The sequence below is a fragment of the Topomyia yanbarensis genome, chromosome 1 (genome assembly GCF_030247195.1).
Source record: "Topomyia yanbarensis strain Yona2022 chromosome 1, ASM3024719v1, whole genome shotgun sequence".
Lineage (NCBI taxonomy): Eukaryota > Metazoa > Arthropoda > Insecta > Diptera > Culicidae > Topomyia > Topomyia yanbarensis.
This window is the reverse complement of record NC_080670.1, coordinates 84803636-84818707: the sequence shown is the minus strand read 5'-3', so window position 1 is coordinate 84818707 and position 15072 is coordinate 84803636. Positions and strand designations below refer to the sequence as shown.

Genomic DNA, 15072 nt, shown 5'->3' with positions numbered 1-15072 from the left:
ATATCACTGCTAGTATCGCCCTTTTCAAGAAAAAAGCGTTGATTTCTTAGTTCTCAGTCGCGTTGGAAATTTGAGTAAAGTATAAACTTCAAATCGATTAAAAAAAATTTCGATTTTTTTGGCTCAGTACAATGTATAACCCCTTCAGGAAAATTCAGTTTTCCCACCACAATTTAGATATTTTATTAACAGAGCATTAACAATAATTCGTTTGTATGTCTATTTTATGGGCCATTTTTCGCTTTCCCATTGATTTGGTTTGAGATTTCTAGCACTGATGTTGTCCTATGCCTATGCTGAGTCCTGCCACTATCCCACGTAGTATGTGTTATCAAAAACATCGCGAAGCATCAAGTTCTAAATGTTCTCAAACGATATAATATCCGAAGAGAGTGATAAGAGTTATAAGAAATGTCTCATCACACTGTTAGGTGGATTAAAAACGTTTTTATGAGTTTATTTTACTGCTTGTAGAACATACGGATCAAATGATTTCGTTCAACCTTACTGTATAAGAACATATTGAACACATATTACAGCCAAGAAATCTGTAACTTGTGATTGAAAACTGTTGCGCTTGATTCGAGATTTCGTTTCATATGCGAGTATTTTACATTTTAGTTCAATTTTATTAATTTTATGTACCATTTATTGCGCTGGTAATCGACTGGAGGCTAGGGATGCCAGGTGCACAGATTTTCAATATGCTGCACAGATTTCTATAACTGCAGAGACTTCTATAGTTTTCTGTTTTAATGCACCAATCTCGATAAACGTATGATTACGGCTTAAAAGCCAACTGTCAAAATTCTCTTTGAAAGGAGATTCCGGACAAACCGTTACTCGTCAATCACAGGTGTTGGTAGTAGACAAAAGAGAAAAGTTTTCTCTTTCATTAACTGCTGTGAACTGTGTTCGACCAGTAACAGTTTGCCCGGAATTTCCATTCAAAGAGAATTTTGACAGTTGGCTTTTAAGCCGTAATCATACACTCAGCCAAAAAATACAGTGAACTTCATAAGTATATCGTATATTTTTTAGCCCTCAAGCAGAACGTATGTAAATCTGTGTATCTTCGATTTTTCATAAGACAAAATTATATATTTCTCTTATGCTTATGTGAATCATAAGATGCTCGTATGAAACTCTAGCGAGTAACGTATGCAATACCCAATAAAGTCGTTTTTTTCATAATCATCTTATGAAAACATAGTTTTGTTATTTTTATATACATCATAAGATAATTCTTATGACTTTTCTTCTGCTTTTGTTAGTTTTTGGTTTTTCACTGTTTCGTTCTGTGTTTCCGGTGTCCGTACCTGTTCCAAGTGTTCGGGTCGCGTCCGTGTAACGTATAGCGAGTGAAGTCCGGACACGGTCCGTTTCCGTAATTGTGGAAGATACCGTTTTCCTGCGTCTGGTTCCGGCGTCGTGTTTTACGTCTGTGTTGGTGTAAAATTAGTTTTGGCTGCTCTTTTCGTTACTTGTGTGTTATTCAGAAGGCTCAGAATTGAATCAGGGCGTAGTGTAGACCACATCCAGACAAGCCCTGCGTGATCGATTCAAATATGATGACAGTGCAAAAGACCCATACCGAAGCTCTTATCGATCATGACGGTTTTCCGATGGGAGACTAAAGAGAGAAGGGGCCCTTACACGCGTATTAAAAGTGTCATTACTAAGTAGTGTCATTACTGGAATTGTATGGGAAATCCATCATTACTCGCCTTACACGTTCATTAGAAGTGACATTCCTGCTCAGTGGTGACATTACTAACCCCTCGTGTACGGGGCCCTAGATGGGCGAGGTGCTTCGTTTTTTGTTTGTTGTTGCTGTTGTTTGTGTTTTTATGCCCCGAAGAACTGTGCCTCATAGGGGCCCCTTACACGAGGCGTTGGTGATGTCAGCGGTGGTGTCACTTTTGGTGATCGTATAAGGTGAGTAATGACAGAATTTCCATACAATTTTAGTAATGTCATTGCTTGGTAGTGACACTTTTGTTGTACGTGTAAGGGACCCTATAAACGCTAGTGGCTAGGTGCTTCACTTTAGGGACCCTTACACGCGCAATAGGAGTGTCATTACTAAGTAGTGTCATTACTGGAATTGCATGGGAATTCCATCATTACTCGCCTTACACGTTCATTAAAAGTGACATTACTGCTCAGCAATGACATTACCAACGCCTCGTGTACGGGGCCCTTTTGAGTACGAGACAGTGCATACGAAAGGAAAGCAGTAAAACAGCATGCATGCGAGGGTGCGCTTCGGAATGTGGAATGCTACATGTGATATTGACAGCACAAAGCAAAGAGTCCGCTTACATGCCGAGTGCATAACTGTGGTAGTAATAGGACGTGATGATGGTATCTCAAACGCAGTGGCACTCTCGACGATGGCGACAGAAAACTCAGGTGGTTTCGTTTTTTAATAATTTTATAGATTTTTTTCAATAGCCTTTGGATAGCCGATAATAAAAGTGTGCTACCGGTGGCCCGGTAGTGTAGGTTACGCATAAGTGTAAGCAGAAAGCTTTTTCTGTATGTGCCAGGCATAAGGATTGGCACTTGGGTATGAGTACATATATGCTAATCTCAGTATGGTTTAGTTGGTGCAATTGTTCCATCGTGAGTGGACCACCGAGAGTTGTCGAACGAAGCTCATTCGATGAGGTTATGTTAGGGTGGTGTAAAATCTAATAGGGCCTTGGGTGAGAATTTCAATGCAGTGCAGACATCGGAATACGTTGTTAGACAAATTCTTAAATTCATGTGATTGCGGCTTGAGGGCCGGCTGCCGGAATTCTCTTTGAGGGAGAATTCCGGACAAACCGTTATTCGCCAATCACAGATCTTGGTAGTAAACGAAAGGGAAAAGTTTTCTCTTTCATTAACTGTTATGAACTGTTTTTGGCCAGTAACGGTTTGTCCGGGGTTTCCTTTCGGGGAGAGTTTTGACGGTTGGCTTTTGGGCCGTAGTCGTGTGTTTGTTGAGAATTACTTAGCATTTATGAAGCCAACACAGTGGCAAAATTGTGGACATAGACGTATACTAAATAATAGTGTGTGAGTGTGTGTGTTGTTGCGCACGCGTGTGTGTGCGTGAGAACTTTATGTATCGATATCATACTTTTATGTCTGCCTCTCGTTTCTTCTGCTGTGAATTTTATGCATCGGACATATTCGGTCTAGCCACGCATTGAATGCTTAGAAGTACATGCTAGAAAGTGTACAGAAGTCACAGCGGAGTGAGGGAGACGCAATGTCGTATATACAGGTCTGGCGAAGATGGCACTTTGATATTTGTAAGATGAATCTTACATGAGTGGTGTGAGTGATCACAGTATAAATCGACTTGCTTTCGTCATACCAGTCGTTCCGCTCCCATTAGGGCCCCTTACACGCGCAATAAAAGTGTCATTACTAAGTAATGACATTACTAGAATTACTGAGATTTACATAATTACTCGCCTTACACGTTCATTAAAAGTGGCATTACTGCTCAGTAATGACATTACTAACGCCTCGTGTACGGGCCCCTATTGAATCGTGTGACCGCTATGACGTCGACCCGTTGTGCTTCTGGATTGTTTACATAATTTTCGTTGCCAACACTAGCAAACCGTGTGTTCTGCCACACCTGTATATACCTCATTGAGGGGGACGGGGATGGAGGGTGTGCTGGCTCTGCGTATTTTTATTTCTCAATGTGCATGTGGATTGGATCATTGACCATTGTATGAAATGCCTTAACCTCACAAATTTTACAGGTGCTGGTCCTTTTGTTTACAGTTTGGACTTAACAAATGCGGAATCCATTAAAATAAGCTTAGTGCTAATTCCTAAGAAATTTTACCGCAAAACTACTTACCGATTCAGAGAACACTAGAAGTAATTGATAAACAAATAATTAGTTCACTTATTTGATCTTGCATGAACATTTTTCTACAGTAGGGAATAGGACAATAACGCTTTATTTTTCCGTCAATAATAAAGAACAAATGGTTGCATTATACACGGGATTGTTTTGTAGTGCACACATATAATCTATTAATGTGAAAACCTGATACTTATGGATAGAAGTCAGATCTTCCTCCAATTACAGCTCCTTGGAGATCTCCAATGGAACAACTTACACAAGTCCAACGGGCAGTGACACCAGACTAAAAGAAACGGAAGCGCTGAGGAAAACACGGAGTCTATCGGTTCTTTTTTTATTATTTCCCCTTTTCTTTCTTAAATAAGCAGGAATTCAAGAAATGTGGATGAGAGTCAAAGGAGACATAAATGGGAGATAGGAATGAAGGAAGAAAACTACAAAAATGGTAAGTTTTCTAGTACACATGTGTTATATATATATATATATATATATATATATATATATATATATATATATATATATATATATATATATATATATATATATATATATATATATATATATATATATATATATATATATATATATATATATATATATATATATATATATATATATATATATATATATATATATATATATATATATATATATATATATATATATATATATATATATATATATATATATATATATATATATATATATATATATATATATATATATATATATATATATATATATATATATATATATATTGAACCAATATACTAAATACGTTTCGATTTCCTGCTTAAATGGAATCGAAAGTTTTACTGTAATGTTACAATCCAATTGATACAAACATTACAGTAAGGCGGGGCTAGTTGATGGAATGATGACCTCGGAACATGTCTGGCACTGTACACGAAATGGGTCATCGGAAAGTCAATTGAGCTAACACCTTCCTAAATCCGTGAACCAAGTTATTTGCATGAATGTTTAAATACATGCAAACATCTTTTTTCTGTAAATCACTACAAGCTAGTGGGAGATAGGAAGGTTAACACACACACACATCATAAGATAATTCTTATTAATTTCGCTGTATGATTTGGCTGGGTGTACGTTTATCGAGAAATCTTCAGTTCTCTGTTATAATGCATAGGCATTTCTCAATTTTTAACTCGCGCGAAAACTAAATAAAAGTCGCCACTTTTTGCATTAAGACAATCTTCTACTCTTTCCGTAACACATATTTGATATTTACATACGCGTTGTCAGATTTCACAAAATATTACCTGGAATCCCTGCTGGAGGCCGAGCAATAAACAAAATAGAGCGTCGTTCTTCTCTACTGCGATATCAGTATAATCTTACTTCTGCCTAGGAACACATTGAATACCATAAGAACAACTACATGTTCTATATAAGAAATCAAGAACGAGTATTTTTCGATTTTCGCCCTAGTTTTATGTTGCATTGCTTTACAAAGATGTAGCAAAACTTTTAATACCAGTTAAGGTTGGACAGAGAATGCGCAAAATTCGCAAACGAAAAAAGCAGTTTTTTTCCACGCCGTATGTCAGATCTTCATAAAAATCAATCAGCGTATGTAGAATGTTGTTACAGTACTGCTGATTGATTTTTATGATGATCTGACATACGGTGTGGAAAAAAAAACTGCTGGCGAATTTTACCCTTTCTCTGTCCAACCTTAACATACTGCTAAGCAATTGTATGGTAAGAGTAGATACAGAACAGTAGATTAGGATTGTCGCTGGCATCAGTGGTAGGAACATCATTGTTTTAATTCCGGGATATACCTGTCAAGTGGGACAAAAAGGGCAAAAAAATAATCCTCTCGTCGTTTCATAATGACTAATCATTTTCGTTTATTTGAGTCAGCAAAACAATGGCCATACTTGGCTGATGTATATTCACTAATTAGAATGTACAAATTGTCTAAAACTGTACCAGGAATGCCACTACTTTTCAAAGAATTTCTGTCAGATCAACGAAAAATGTCTGACAGAATCTGTCAATCAAAGCGATCTCAAAGCTATCGAAACTTATCAATAGATTTTTTTTAAATTTGGAAAAATATGCCACAAATTTCCTAAATGTGTGTGCAAACACTTCTATAATTTGAAAATCTGGCATAATGACAGGATTATCTTTTTGTCTGGAAGGTGCGAAAAACTCCCCTAGTAACAATGGAGGTTTTATGGTGCTCTTGGAGTCTCTCTTAAAACTTTGATTGCACTTGTAGTGTGCTATAAAACTTAAATTGTTACTTGGGTCTGGCTGTGCCAGATAAATCTGGCATAATGGCATCCCTGACCTGTACTGAATTTTAATAAATTTTCATTTCCTTTTGCGGTATATAGGTTTGTATGCCAATAATAAACCCTTTGCGTATAATGGACCCCCTGACTCTTTTTGACAATTATTCCTCATTAATAACTGTTTTTAACGTATACTGTTGGTTACAGGACAGCTTTAAGACTTAGACAGAAATTAGAATGTGTTTTTCACCATAATTCGTTACAAAATTGATATTTGCACTCAATTTCAATCCAGTGCAGCATGACATAGGGTTTGTAATTGTTTTACTATTATAAAAAGAATACTTCGCTCTGATTAAAAGTAACTACGCTTGAAAAAGATATTGTTTTACCGGTTAATACCTAACCCTAACACAGTCTTTTGCGATGTAGATCTAACAAACTAAGATAATTTAAAATTTATATTGAAATTCTGGGGGTCCATTATGGGAACAAGTGAAACTAGGTATCTGCGCACATTAATATAACCAGAAACTTGTAAACTGCAACTAATAGAATTAAACAGAGTTATCAACATTCTGAGGATTCAGTATAAGTTTGATTGAAACCATCATATAGAAAATTTTGCAGCTTCTCAGTATTGGATCAACAAAATTTGTGGTTCCTACACCAATCAATAGACAAAAACTAATAACAGTAGGGGAGACCGGGACTGGTTGGCCGAGTTTTACTTTCGGAATTTCTGTACTCATTCTGGTTCAGTGGCGTAGTAAGAAAATTTTTCGGGGTGGGATATGAATTTTTTTTTTGTATATATATATGAAAAAATGTTCAAAAACTTTGTGAGCAGGAAAAAATGTTCAAAAACCAACTCAAGGAACGGGTTTGGGTAGTCAAGATAGGAAAGCTGGTTGTTGGTATAGAATTAATGCTCTGCCCCTACGAGGACAATCTGGGCGGCAAACTTCAAACTGTCTAATTTACTGAGCCCTTCAGTTCCCTTGTGCCATTCAGTACCACTTACTCGTTGAGCTTCCGACTGGTTCGCGAACTACTCGGTCTAGTCCCCGACGATAGATCTAGCCTACTCCGACGAAAAGTTCCCCGGCGAGAGAAGTTCGAGCCAACCAGCCAGGTGCTGTCAGTTCGGCGATTCCGGTAAAGTAGGGGTTTGCTGGAGCTCCGGCGCGACTGGTGGTGTATCGTCGCGGTCTACGCGGTCTCGTTCCCGTCGGTGAATCTGACTGTAAGCTGACGAAGAGGTCCCAGACGAAAGAAGTTCTCCCGATACCGATTCTTATTTGGTTTCAGTACTACAACTTCTTGAGCCCTTTGGCTCCGTAACCGGTGCCATTTAGCACCGCAACTCCTTTAAACCATTTAGTTCTCTTCTTGGGCCATTTAGCACTACTTCCTTGATGGTCCATTCAGTCCTCGACTTGTTCGCGAACAACTCGGTCTGGTCCCCGACGATGGACCTGACCTACTCCGACAGAGAATTCCCCGGCGAGAGAAGTTCTCGCGAGATCGAGCTAATCAGCTAGGTGCCGAGGTCAGTTCGGCGATTCTGGTGAAGCAGGGTATCCGGTGCACTGGTGCGCCGATGACCCGCGACTAGTGGTGTTTCGTCGCTGTCTACTCAGTCTAGGCGGCGAATCTAGCTTACGCTAACGGAGAGTTCCCTGGCGAAAAAAGTTTTCCCAATATCGATTTCGCTATTTTTCTATCGGAACACCGGTGGGGTGCCGTGGTCGTTCTGGCTATTCATTTCGAGTGGAGCGTGACGTCCGGTTCGCTGGCGTTTCGACGACTCATACTCGCTGCTCTGTTGCAGTCTACTCGACTAGTCCTCGGCAGTGGATCTAGCTTATACCTGTGGAGAGTTCCCTGGCGGTGATTGCTCTCCCGAAACCGTTGTTCGATGTCCATTCCGCTGTAAGACGGTCATGATCTACATCAACGGTTCTCAAGCTTTTTCGTACCACGGACCCCTTAGATATCACACTGGGTTGCTGCGGACCCCCACAGATAAACATCAATTTTGTATGCTATCAATATGTTATTTTCAATTTGTTAGGAAACAAGATTTGAAATTTCAATATGCACTCGGAAAATATATTTTTCTTTGCGGACTCCCAGCAATGACTTCGCGGCCCCCTAGGGGCCCGCGGACCCCAGGGTGAGAATTACTGATCTACATCATATCTCTGTTTACTGCGTTACACGTCTTTACGAGGATGGTCATTCTGTAGGCTACATTATTCGGGTTGATGTCCGGTCCTCCCGTTTTAAGTAGCTCCCTGCACGTCACTTCAAACCTCGGACATTCAAAGACTCTCCTCGGACATTCAAAGACTTCAAAACTCGGACATTCAAAGACGCTCCGGTGTCTCCTCGATGTTCACACACTCCAGGCACAGTGTTGACGTTGCGTACCCACGGCGATGAAGATACTCCTTAAGCAGCCGTGGCTCGGTAGGAGCTGTTTCAGGTGGAAGGTCATCTCTCCGTGCTTTCTATTGACCCACGTCGACAGGTTTGGATGAGCCGGTAGGTCCACTTTCCTTTCTCCGTATTATCCCATTCCTGCTGCTACGTCACCATCGAATCGATACTCATCATCTTCCTCACGTTTCTGACGTTTCATTGATTGTAGCTCTTGATATCCTCCGTCAGGATAGTGCAGATGGGGATCATCTCGGCGTCAAGGCATACTGCCTCCGGTACGCAATCGCAACTCATACGACCAGCAGTCGAAGCGTCCAGTACAGCTTTTCGCGGTTTCACTTGGTTTTCAGCGCCGCACCCCAAGCAGGAGCCCCATATCGCAGTATCGATGACGAAACACTAGATAAAGACCCGACATTTCGCATGTGTAATCAACGTGGTTGTTAAAGCTCAATCAGTCGTCGATTATCACTCCCAATTGTTTCAGTGCACGCTTCGATGCATTCACATGCCCTTCGATGGTGATCTGTATCCGCTGAACCGCTTTGCAGTTGCTGTCCAACAACAAATCCGTCTTGTAGTGAGCTATTTGCAGCTTGACCCGTTCATCCAGCTCTCAATTGCATCTATTGTCTACGTCACCGACACCTCTATTTCTTCAAGTGTCTCACCGTTAGTGACACATCGTCCACGAAACCAACGATTTTCACTTTCTTGGGTGGCCGCAGTGCTAAGACCCCACACTGATAGAATATATTCGTAAATCGCTAGGAATTAATTTCGTACAAACAACTTTCATAAAATATACGAATTTTTCCTACATATGATGAATCGTTCGTAGTTCTATCGAAACACTTTTATTTTTTATTGCGAGTTTTTCGTGAAAACCGCGAAATGAGTTTCGTTGGCTTATTACGAAACAGCTTCATTCAGCAAACGAGTCGTTCGCTGTTATATACGAATATCTTTATAATATTTACGAGCACCATTCGTCAAACAGTCCACATCAAAAGGGCAATATGGAGCAATTGTTGCTATACATCAGATAATTGTTATTGTCTGATTATTTAGTAGTCGTATCCGTGTCCGCCGGTTGCAGGCAGATTTCCTGAACCTCTTTCGCTTCCAGTTGATTCAGAATCTGGAGCAGTACAGAATCAGTTAAGCCGTCGCGAACTGCTCGTTGATTTTTTATGAATAATTTTGAGTTTTTCTCTGCCGGAGCAATATCGGTGCTGTCAAACATCGATCCTAAAAGATCGAATGCGACCAACGAAATCGTTTGTAATATACATAAACGTTTATTAAAATAAACGAAATATTTCGTTTCTTTCACGAAAAATAATGTCGATAACTTTCGTGCAACGTAAACGAAATAAGTAAAATTTACGAAAACTTTCGTTCATTAAGCGGCCATTTCTTCGTACTACAATAAAATCGATTTGGCCACATCGATTTTTTTAAATAAAAAAACGATATTGTCAAACTTCGATCCCAAAAGATCGACTGAAAACAATAAGAGGCTAATAAATACGAAAACTTTTCTAAGATAAACGAAAAGATTTCGTGCGACCAACGAAATCGTTCACAAATGTTTATTAAAATAAACAAAACATTTCATTTCATTCACGAAAAATAATGTCGTTAGCAACGATAACATTCGTGCAGTGTACATTAAATGTGTAAAATTTACGAAAGCTTTCGTTCACCATACGGCCATTCTTGTTCATAAAATGAACGAAACTTACCTTTTACAATGCACGAAAATACTTCGTTGCAGAAAACGACGAATGAATTCGTGCATAGCATGATTCATTATATTCACGAATTTATATTATCAGTGCATCGTACATCCCATTCCAAAGTGTTGGACAGAGAATGGAGCCCTGAGTAACGCCCGCTGCGACTCGCAGTGCCTTCTGCCCTTTTGTTCGTCTGGTACAGCAGTGCTCTACTCTGGAAGTAGCTCTTCAGGATCTGGCTCATTCTTTTATGCCACACTGCGGCATTGGTCTATTCGGGGCTGGATGGCCCGATGACTTCCCTGACTTTGGCAGCAACATCAGATTCTGCACCTTCCTCATTTCGGGGATTACCATCGTCTAAAGACTTCAACAGTAGCATCCTGAACATGTCCGGATCAGGCCCGTAGCCAGGAGTTTATTTCGGGAGGGGCTTAAAAAATTATTGTATAAATCTTTTTTATTTCGATTATACAGGTTTTAACCTTATGGTTATTCGCCTCTTTTTGAGTTAGAAAATTTCTTTAGAAAAATTTCTAACCCTACATGTGCGGGATTGATGAACGAACCGTGATGAGCTGCGTAAAAGGTAATCAATTTACCAACTACGCTTTACCCGCCCCTGCATAAAGCTTTTAGTTCTAATTACTTCATATTGTCACTAGAAACTAAACGAAATTTTGAAAAGTTCTTAATGAAAACAAAGCCAAATCTAAGACAATCCATGTTCTTCGTCACAAGAAAGGCTATAGTACATCAACGAATTATTGATGTTTAATTTGATTTTTATTATTTATTTTTATTTACAAGTTACAATTTACTCTCGTTGCAACAATGGATATTCTAGAGTTCTCAGTATTTATGCGCTAACCGAATATGACAATCCTTGACGGTGCTGGAAAACGCAAGGTGTTCTAAGCTACACGTTTAAAAGGTGTAGATGACGCTAAATCGAAATGAGTAGAAAAATATCCATAAAATGTTCGATCGAAGAGAATGTCGAAATTTGCACAAAATCTTCTGATTTAGCAAACGAATTGTAGATGGTTCAACTTCTATTTTCTTGATCTGGCGTCCTGTAACTATTACCAGTTCTAATGCATCATGCTAACATAATTTTTTGGCATACCCCAGTTAGGAAGGAGGATCTTTGGTGATCAATAGGATCAAAATATATGGGTCATTCCACGTCTGATTTACAATCAAAATTTGAATTCCTTCCAATTTTTTTTCTTGCATTCATTAGTTAAAGTAATTGACACGTATTTTTTATTTTGGCTGAATATGATTTTTTTTTTAAGTTATTAGTTTTTGAACTTTTGAAGTTTATGACATTGAACATTTTTCAATCACTTATAACTCGGAAACGATTCGATATATGGAAAAAAATATTAAATAAAAAAGTTGTGAGCTTACTGAAAAAAATAGCAATTTCTTTTTGTTATATAACTTATGAAATTTGCAATTGTTTGAAACAAATTGAATTTTTTAAAGTTGGACCAATTTTTTACTTATTATTTTCTTTAAATATTAAAAATCATGTTAAAATAATTGTGCAAAAATTTGGGAGTGGATATCAAAATACTTTGCGAGATATTACAATTATAAACTTAAAACAAGGCAATTTTACACCAAACGCCTAGTGATAGGCCTATTGTAATTGAAATATCTCGTAAAATACTTCGAATTTCTTTCTGAAATTTGTACACAATCTTCTCGATATAATTATAAATTATTTGAAAAAGCTAAAAAGATTTTTTTGGCTCCACCCTGAAAAAAATTTGTTACTAATATTTGCATAATACATAAATTATTTAACAAAAACAAATATTACAAAAAAAATCCGCCGAGATCTTCCGAAAACGCAGCTTTTATTATTTAATGCTTTTTTCCAGAAATCTAATAGTTTCTCAGTTATGAGGGAATGAAAAATGTCCAATTCTATTAAATTTATAAAACTTTAAAAAATCACTATATTATTAAAAGTCGATATTTGTATGTATGTGATTTATGGACTCCCAAACGGCTTAACCAATTGCCGTAAAAATTTATGCATAGTAGGAATTTGTTATGGAGCGTGTTTGTGTGCTATTGGTGGGGATTATCTGCCTACAAGAAGGCGCTTCGGAACAAATTATGGTTTCCTCCTATTTCGTTGAAAGTCGCATCAACGTGCGATGGGTATTAGCTAGTACTTTATAAAGTTCAAAAACTCATAACTTGAAAAAAAAAAAGTCAAATTCAGCCAAAGTAAAAAAATCGTGTCTATAATTTTCAGCTAAAGAGTGCAAAAAAATTGAAGGGAACTAAAATTATAGTTGTAAATCGTGGAATGACTCGCATTCTGCAAATTTAAGACTTTTTTGGGGGTATTCTCATGTTAAAAGCAAATATTTTCTAAAGTCCCCCGAAATCAAATTTCTTTTGATTACATAACTATATTAAGAAGATTATGTGAAAAATTCAGAATGGAACTCGAAGTGTTACGAGACATTTCAGTTATAACAGGCCTTTCGCTGGGCGTTTAGTGTAAAATTGCCATGTTTTATGTTTATAATTGTAATATCTCGCAAAGAATTCCACTGCCAAATTTTTACACAATCTTTTTAACACGATTTTAATACTTAAAGAAAATAATAAATAAAAAATTTGGTCCAGCCTTAAAAAAATTCAATTTGTTTCAAGTAATTGCAAATTTCATAAGTTATATAACAAAAAAATTGTGATTTTTTTTGGTAAGCTTATTTGAAAACGCAACTTTTTTATTTAATATTTTTTTCCATATATCGAGTCGTTTCCGAGTTATCAGTGATTGAAAAATGTTCAATTTTATAGACTTCAAAAGTTCAAAAGCGAATAACTTGAAAAAAATATAATATTTAGCCAAACCAAAAAATACGTGCCAATTATTTTTAGCTAAAGAATGTAAGAAAACAGTTTGGAAGATGCTTGACGTTTATATTAAGCGCACATTGCTCTAATCTATTACAGAAATTCAATTTGCGTATGATTTAACTAACTTTCTTTATTCAGGCCAATATCTAGCATAAAATGAGTTTTGTTAGATACCATTACTAGCGATAAATGTTAATTTTGGGACAGTTTTTGTACTCAGTTTTCTATGAAACTTTTAATTTTTTATTATACAATTCGTTTACTTGAGTCGGTTCAATGCATTAGCTAAATGAAGCCTTGAGTCTTTAATATATTTCCACGATGTAAACAATGAAAATGATAAAACGCTAATGGTTGTCCAACAGATCTCGTGCGATTGACCTGTTTACTGATTGAGAAATATTTTTCATAACCAACCGCGTCTTGGTGGTCGTTCATATCTATCTTGTACACTTCCGTATTATTATCGTGGTAACTGCCATGGACATGGCAGTTCGCGAATATCTGATTTCATTTTTGTTTTGTCCCCTCACGGGCCACCAGTGTCGACTTCCTCAATGATGATGCTGACTGTTAATTTTGAGATACTAGACGCAGTTTTTGCCGTCAATATTATATGAACAGCAGCCACAAATTTGGCAATTGTTTGTTTTTCAGGTAATCGTATTGGAGACTATGGATGTGCAAAGATGTAACGTGTATGATGATATTATCGCATTGCGTTTTGTGCGTGCAGGATCAGCTAGGACGAAATCCTAGCTGACCCTACCCGTCTAATTCCTAGATGTGTCCTTTATAATAAATTACATTTTTTCCAAATGTGACAGGAATCTTTTAATGGCCACGGTTCAAAGAAGTTAAGTTTGTTTATTGGGGCTTTAACCTCCTGGTCGTTCGCCCGCGGTTCAAGTAAGAGGTATCAGATCTTGTAGACGAACATTGATTTTCTCATCATCCATATATATGAGAATCAACCACGTATTACAAGTTGCAAAATGACTGGTTTCGCCTAGGCTAATTTGTTGAGTATCATAAGTACTGAATGCCTGACAAGGTAGAACTCGTTAAAGGCGATGTTCGTAAGCATAACCTCTATTTTCACCTTCAGCAAATATTCCCCATCATGAAATTCGGTTATGCAAAAATTCCAGAAGTCAATAGCCTCCACGTTTGGCTGGAGCACCACTTCTTGCTTCTACGATTCAATCATCCGACGGATCACCCCAGCAAGAATTAAAGTAACAGTTTCTTTTGTTCTTCCGACGAGTCACACAATATGAACGGAAGTGTGTTATCAGACTCGGCATACTGAGTAGATATCTTGACCGATGTCTTCGGTGGCTCGAAATAGCAATCTTCCTCACCATTCTCCCATTAATTTGTTGAAACCAAACAAGATACAATTTTTTTACGAGGTACCGAAAAACATGTTGCTTCTTAAATTTATTTTTGAAAAGTTTCGGGGGGGGCTTTAGCCCCCTAGCCCCCCCTCTGGCTACGTGCCTGGTCCGGATACGCCAGGATCGCAGCTTTCAGCGCCACGGTTGGTATTCCATCCGGACCGAGGGTTTTCTTTGATTTTAGTCACATCGACGCGTCTTTGAGCTCGTCGTTAGTCACTTGCCACTCGACTGTGTTGCCTCCTTCTTCTTCGCCGTACGGTGTCGGTGACCAGGTAGTTGAATCGTGATTCGGGAAGAGACCCTCAACGATTATCTTTAGCTTACCCGGGCATATTTCAGCTGGTGTCGACGGACCCTCGTCTTCGTCATGACGAATCAGTACGCGTCCCCCAGGGATTGGCGTTTATTTCTCAGCACAGCTACTTATGGCAATTGGC

General features: G+C 38.1%; 2 protein-coding genes across 3 annotated transcripts in view; one reads left to right on the top strand and one right to left on the bottom strand.

Annotated features, from left to right (window-relative positions):
• LOC131693967 (synapsin) overlaps window positions 1-15072 on the bottom strand; it is a 966657-nt gene that overhangs the window by 436374 nt on the left and 515211 nt on the right. The window lies entirely within an intron of this gene.
• The window catches only part of LOC131693996 (tissue inhibitor of metalloproteinase), a 196364-nt gene that overhangs the window by 54459 nt on the left and 126833 nt on the right, over window positions 1-15072 (top strand). Inside the window, exon 1 of one of the 2 annotated variants that reach the window (XM_058982335.1) lies at window positions 4308-4325. The exons of the other annotated variant lie outside the window; for it this stretch is intronic. Within the exon in view, the coding sequence (XP_058838318.1) occupies window positions 4323-4325 (3 nt within the window). The 5' untranslated portion in view covers window positions 4308-4322. Of the gene's footprint in view, window positions 1-4307; window positions 4326-15072 lie in introns of those variants that run through there. 2 annotated transcript variants of the gene reach the window in all.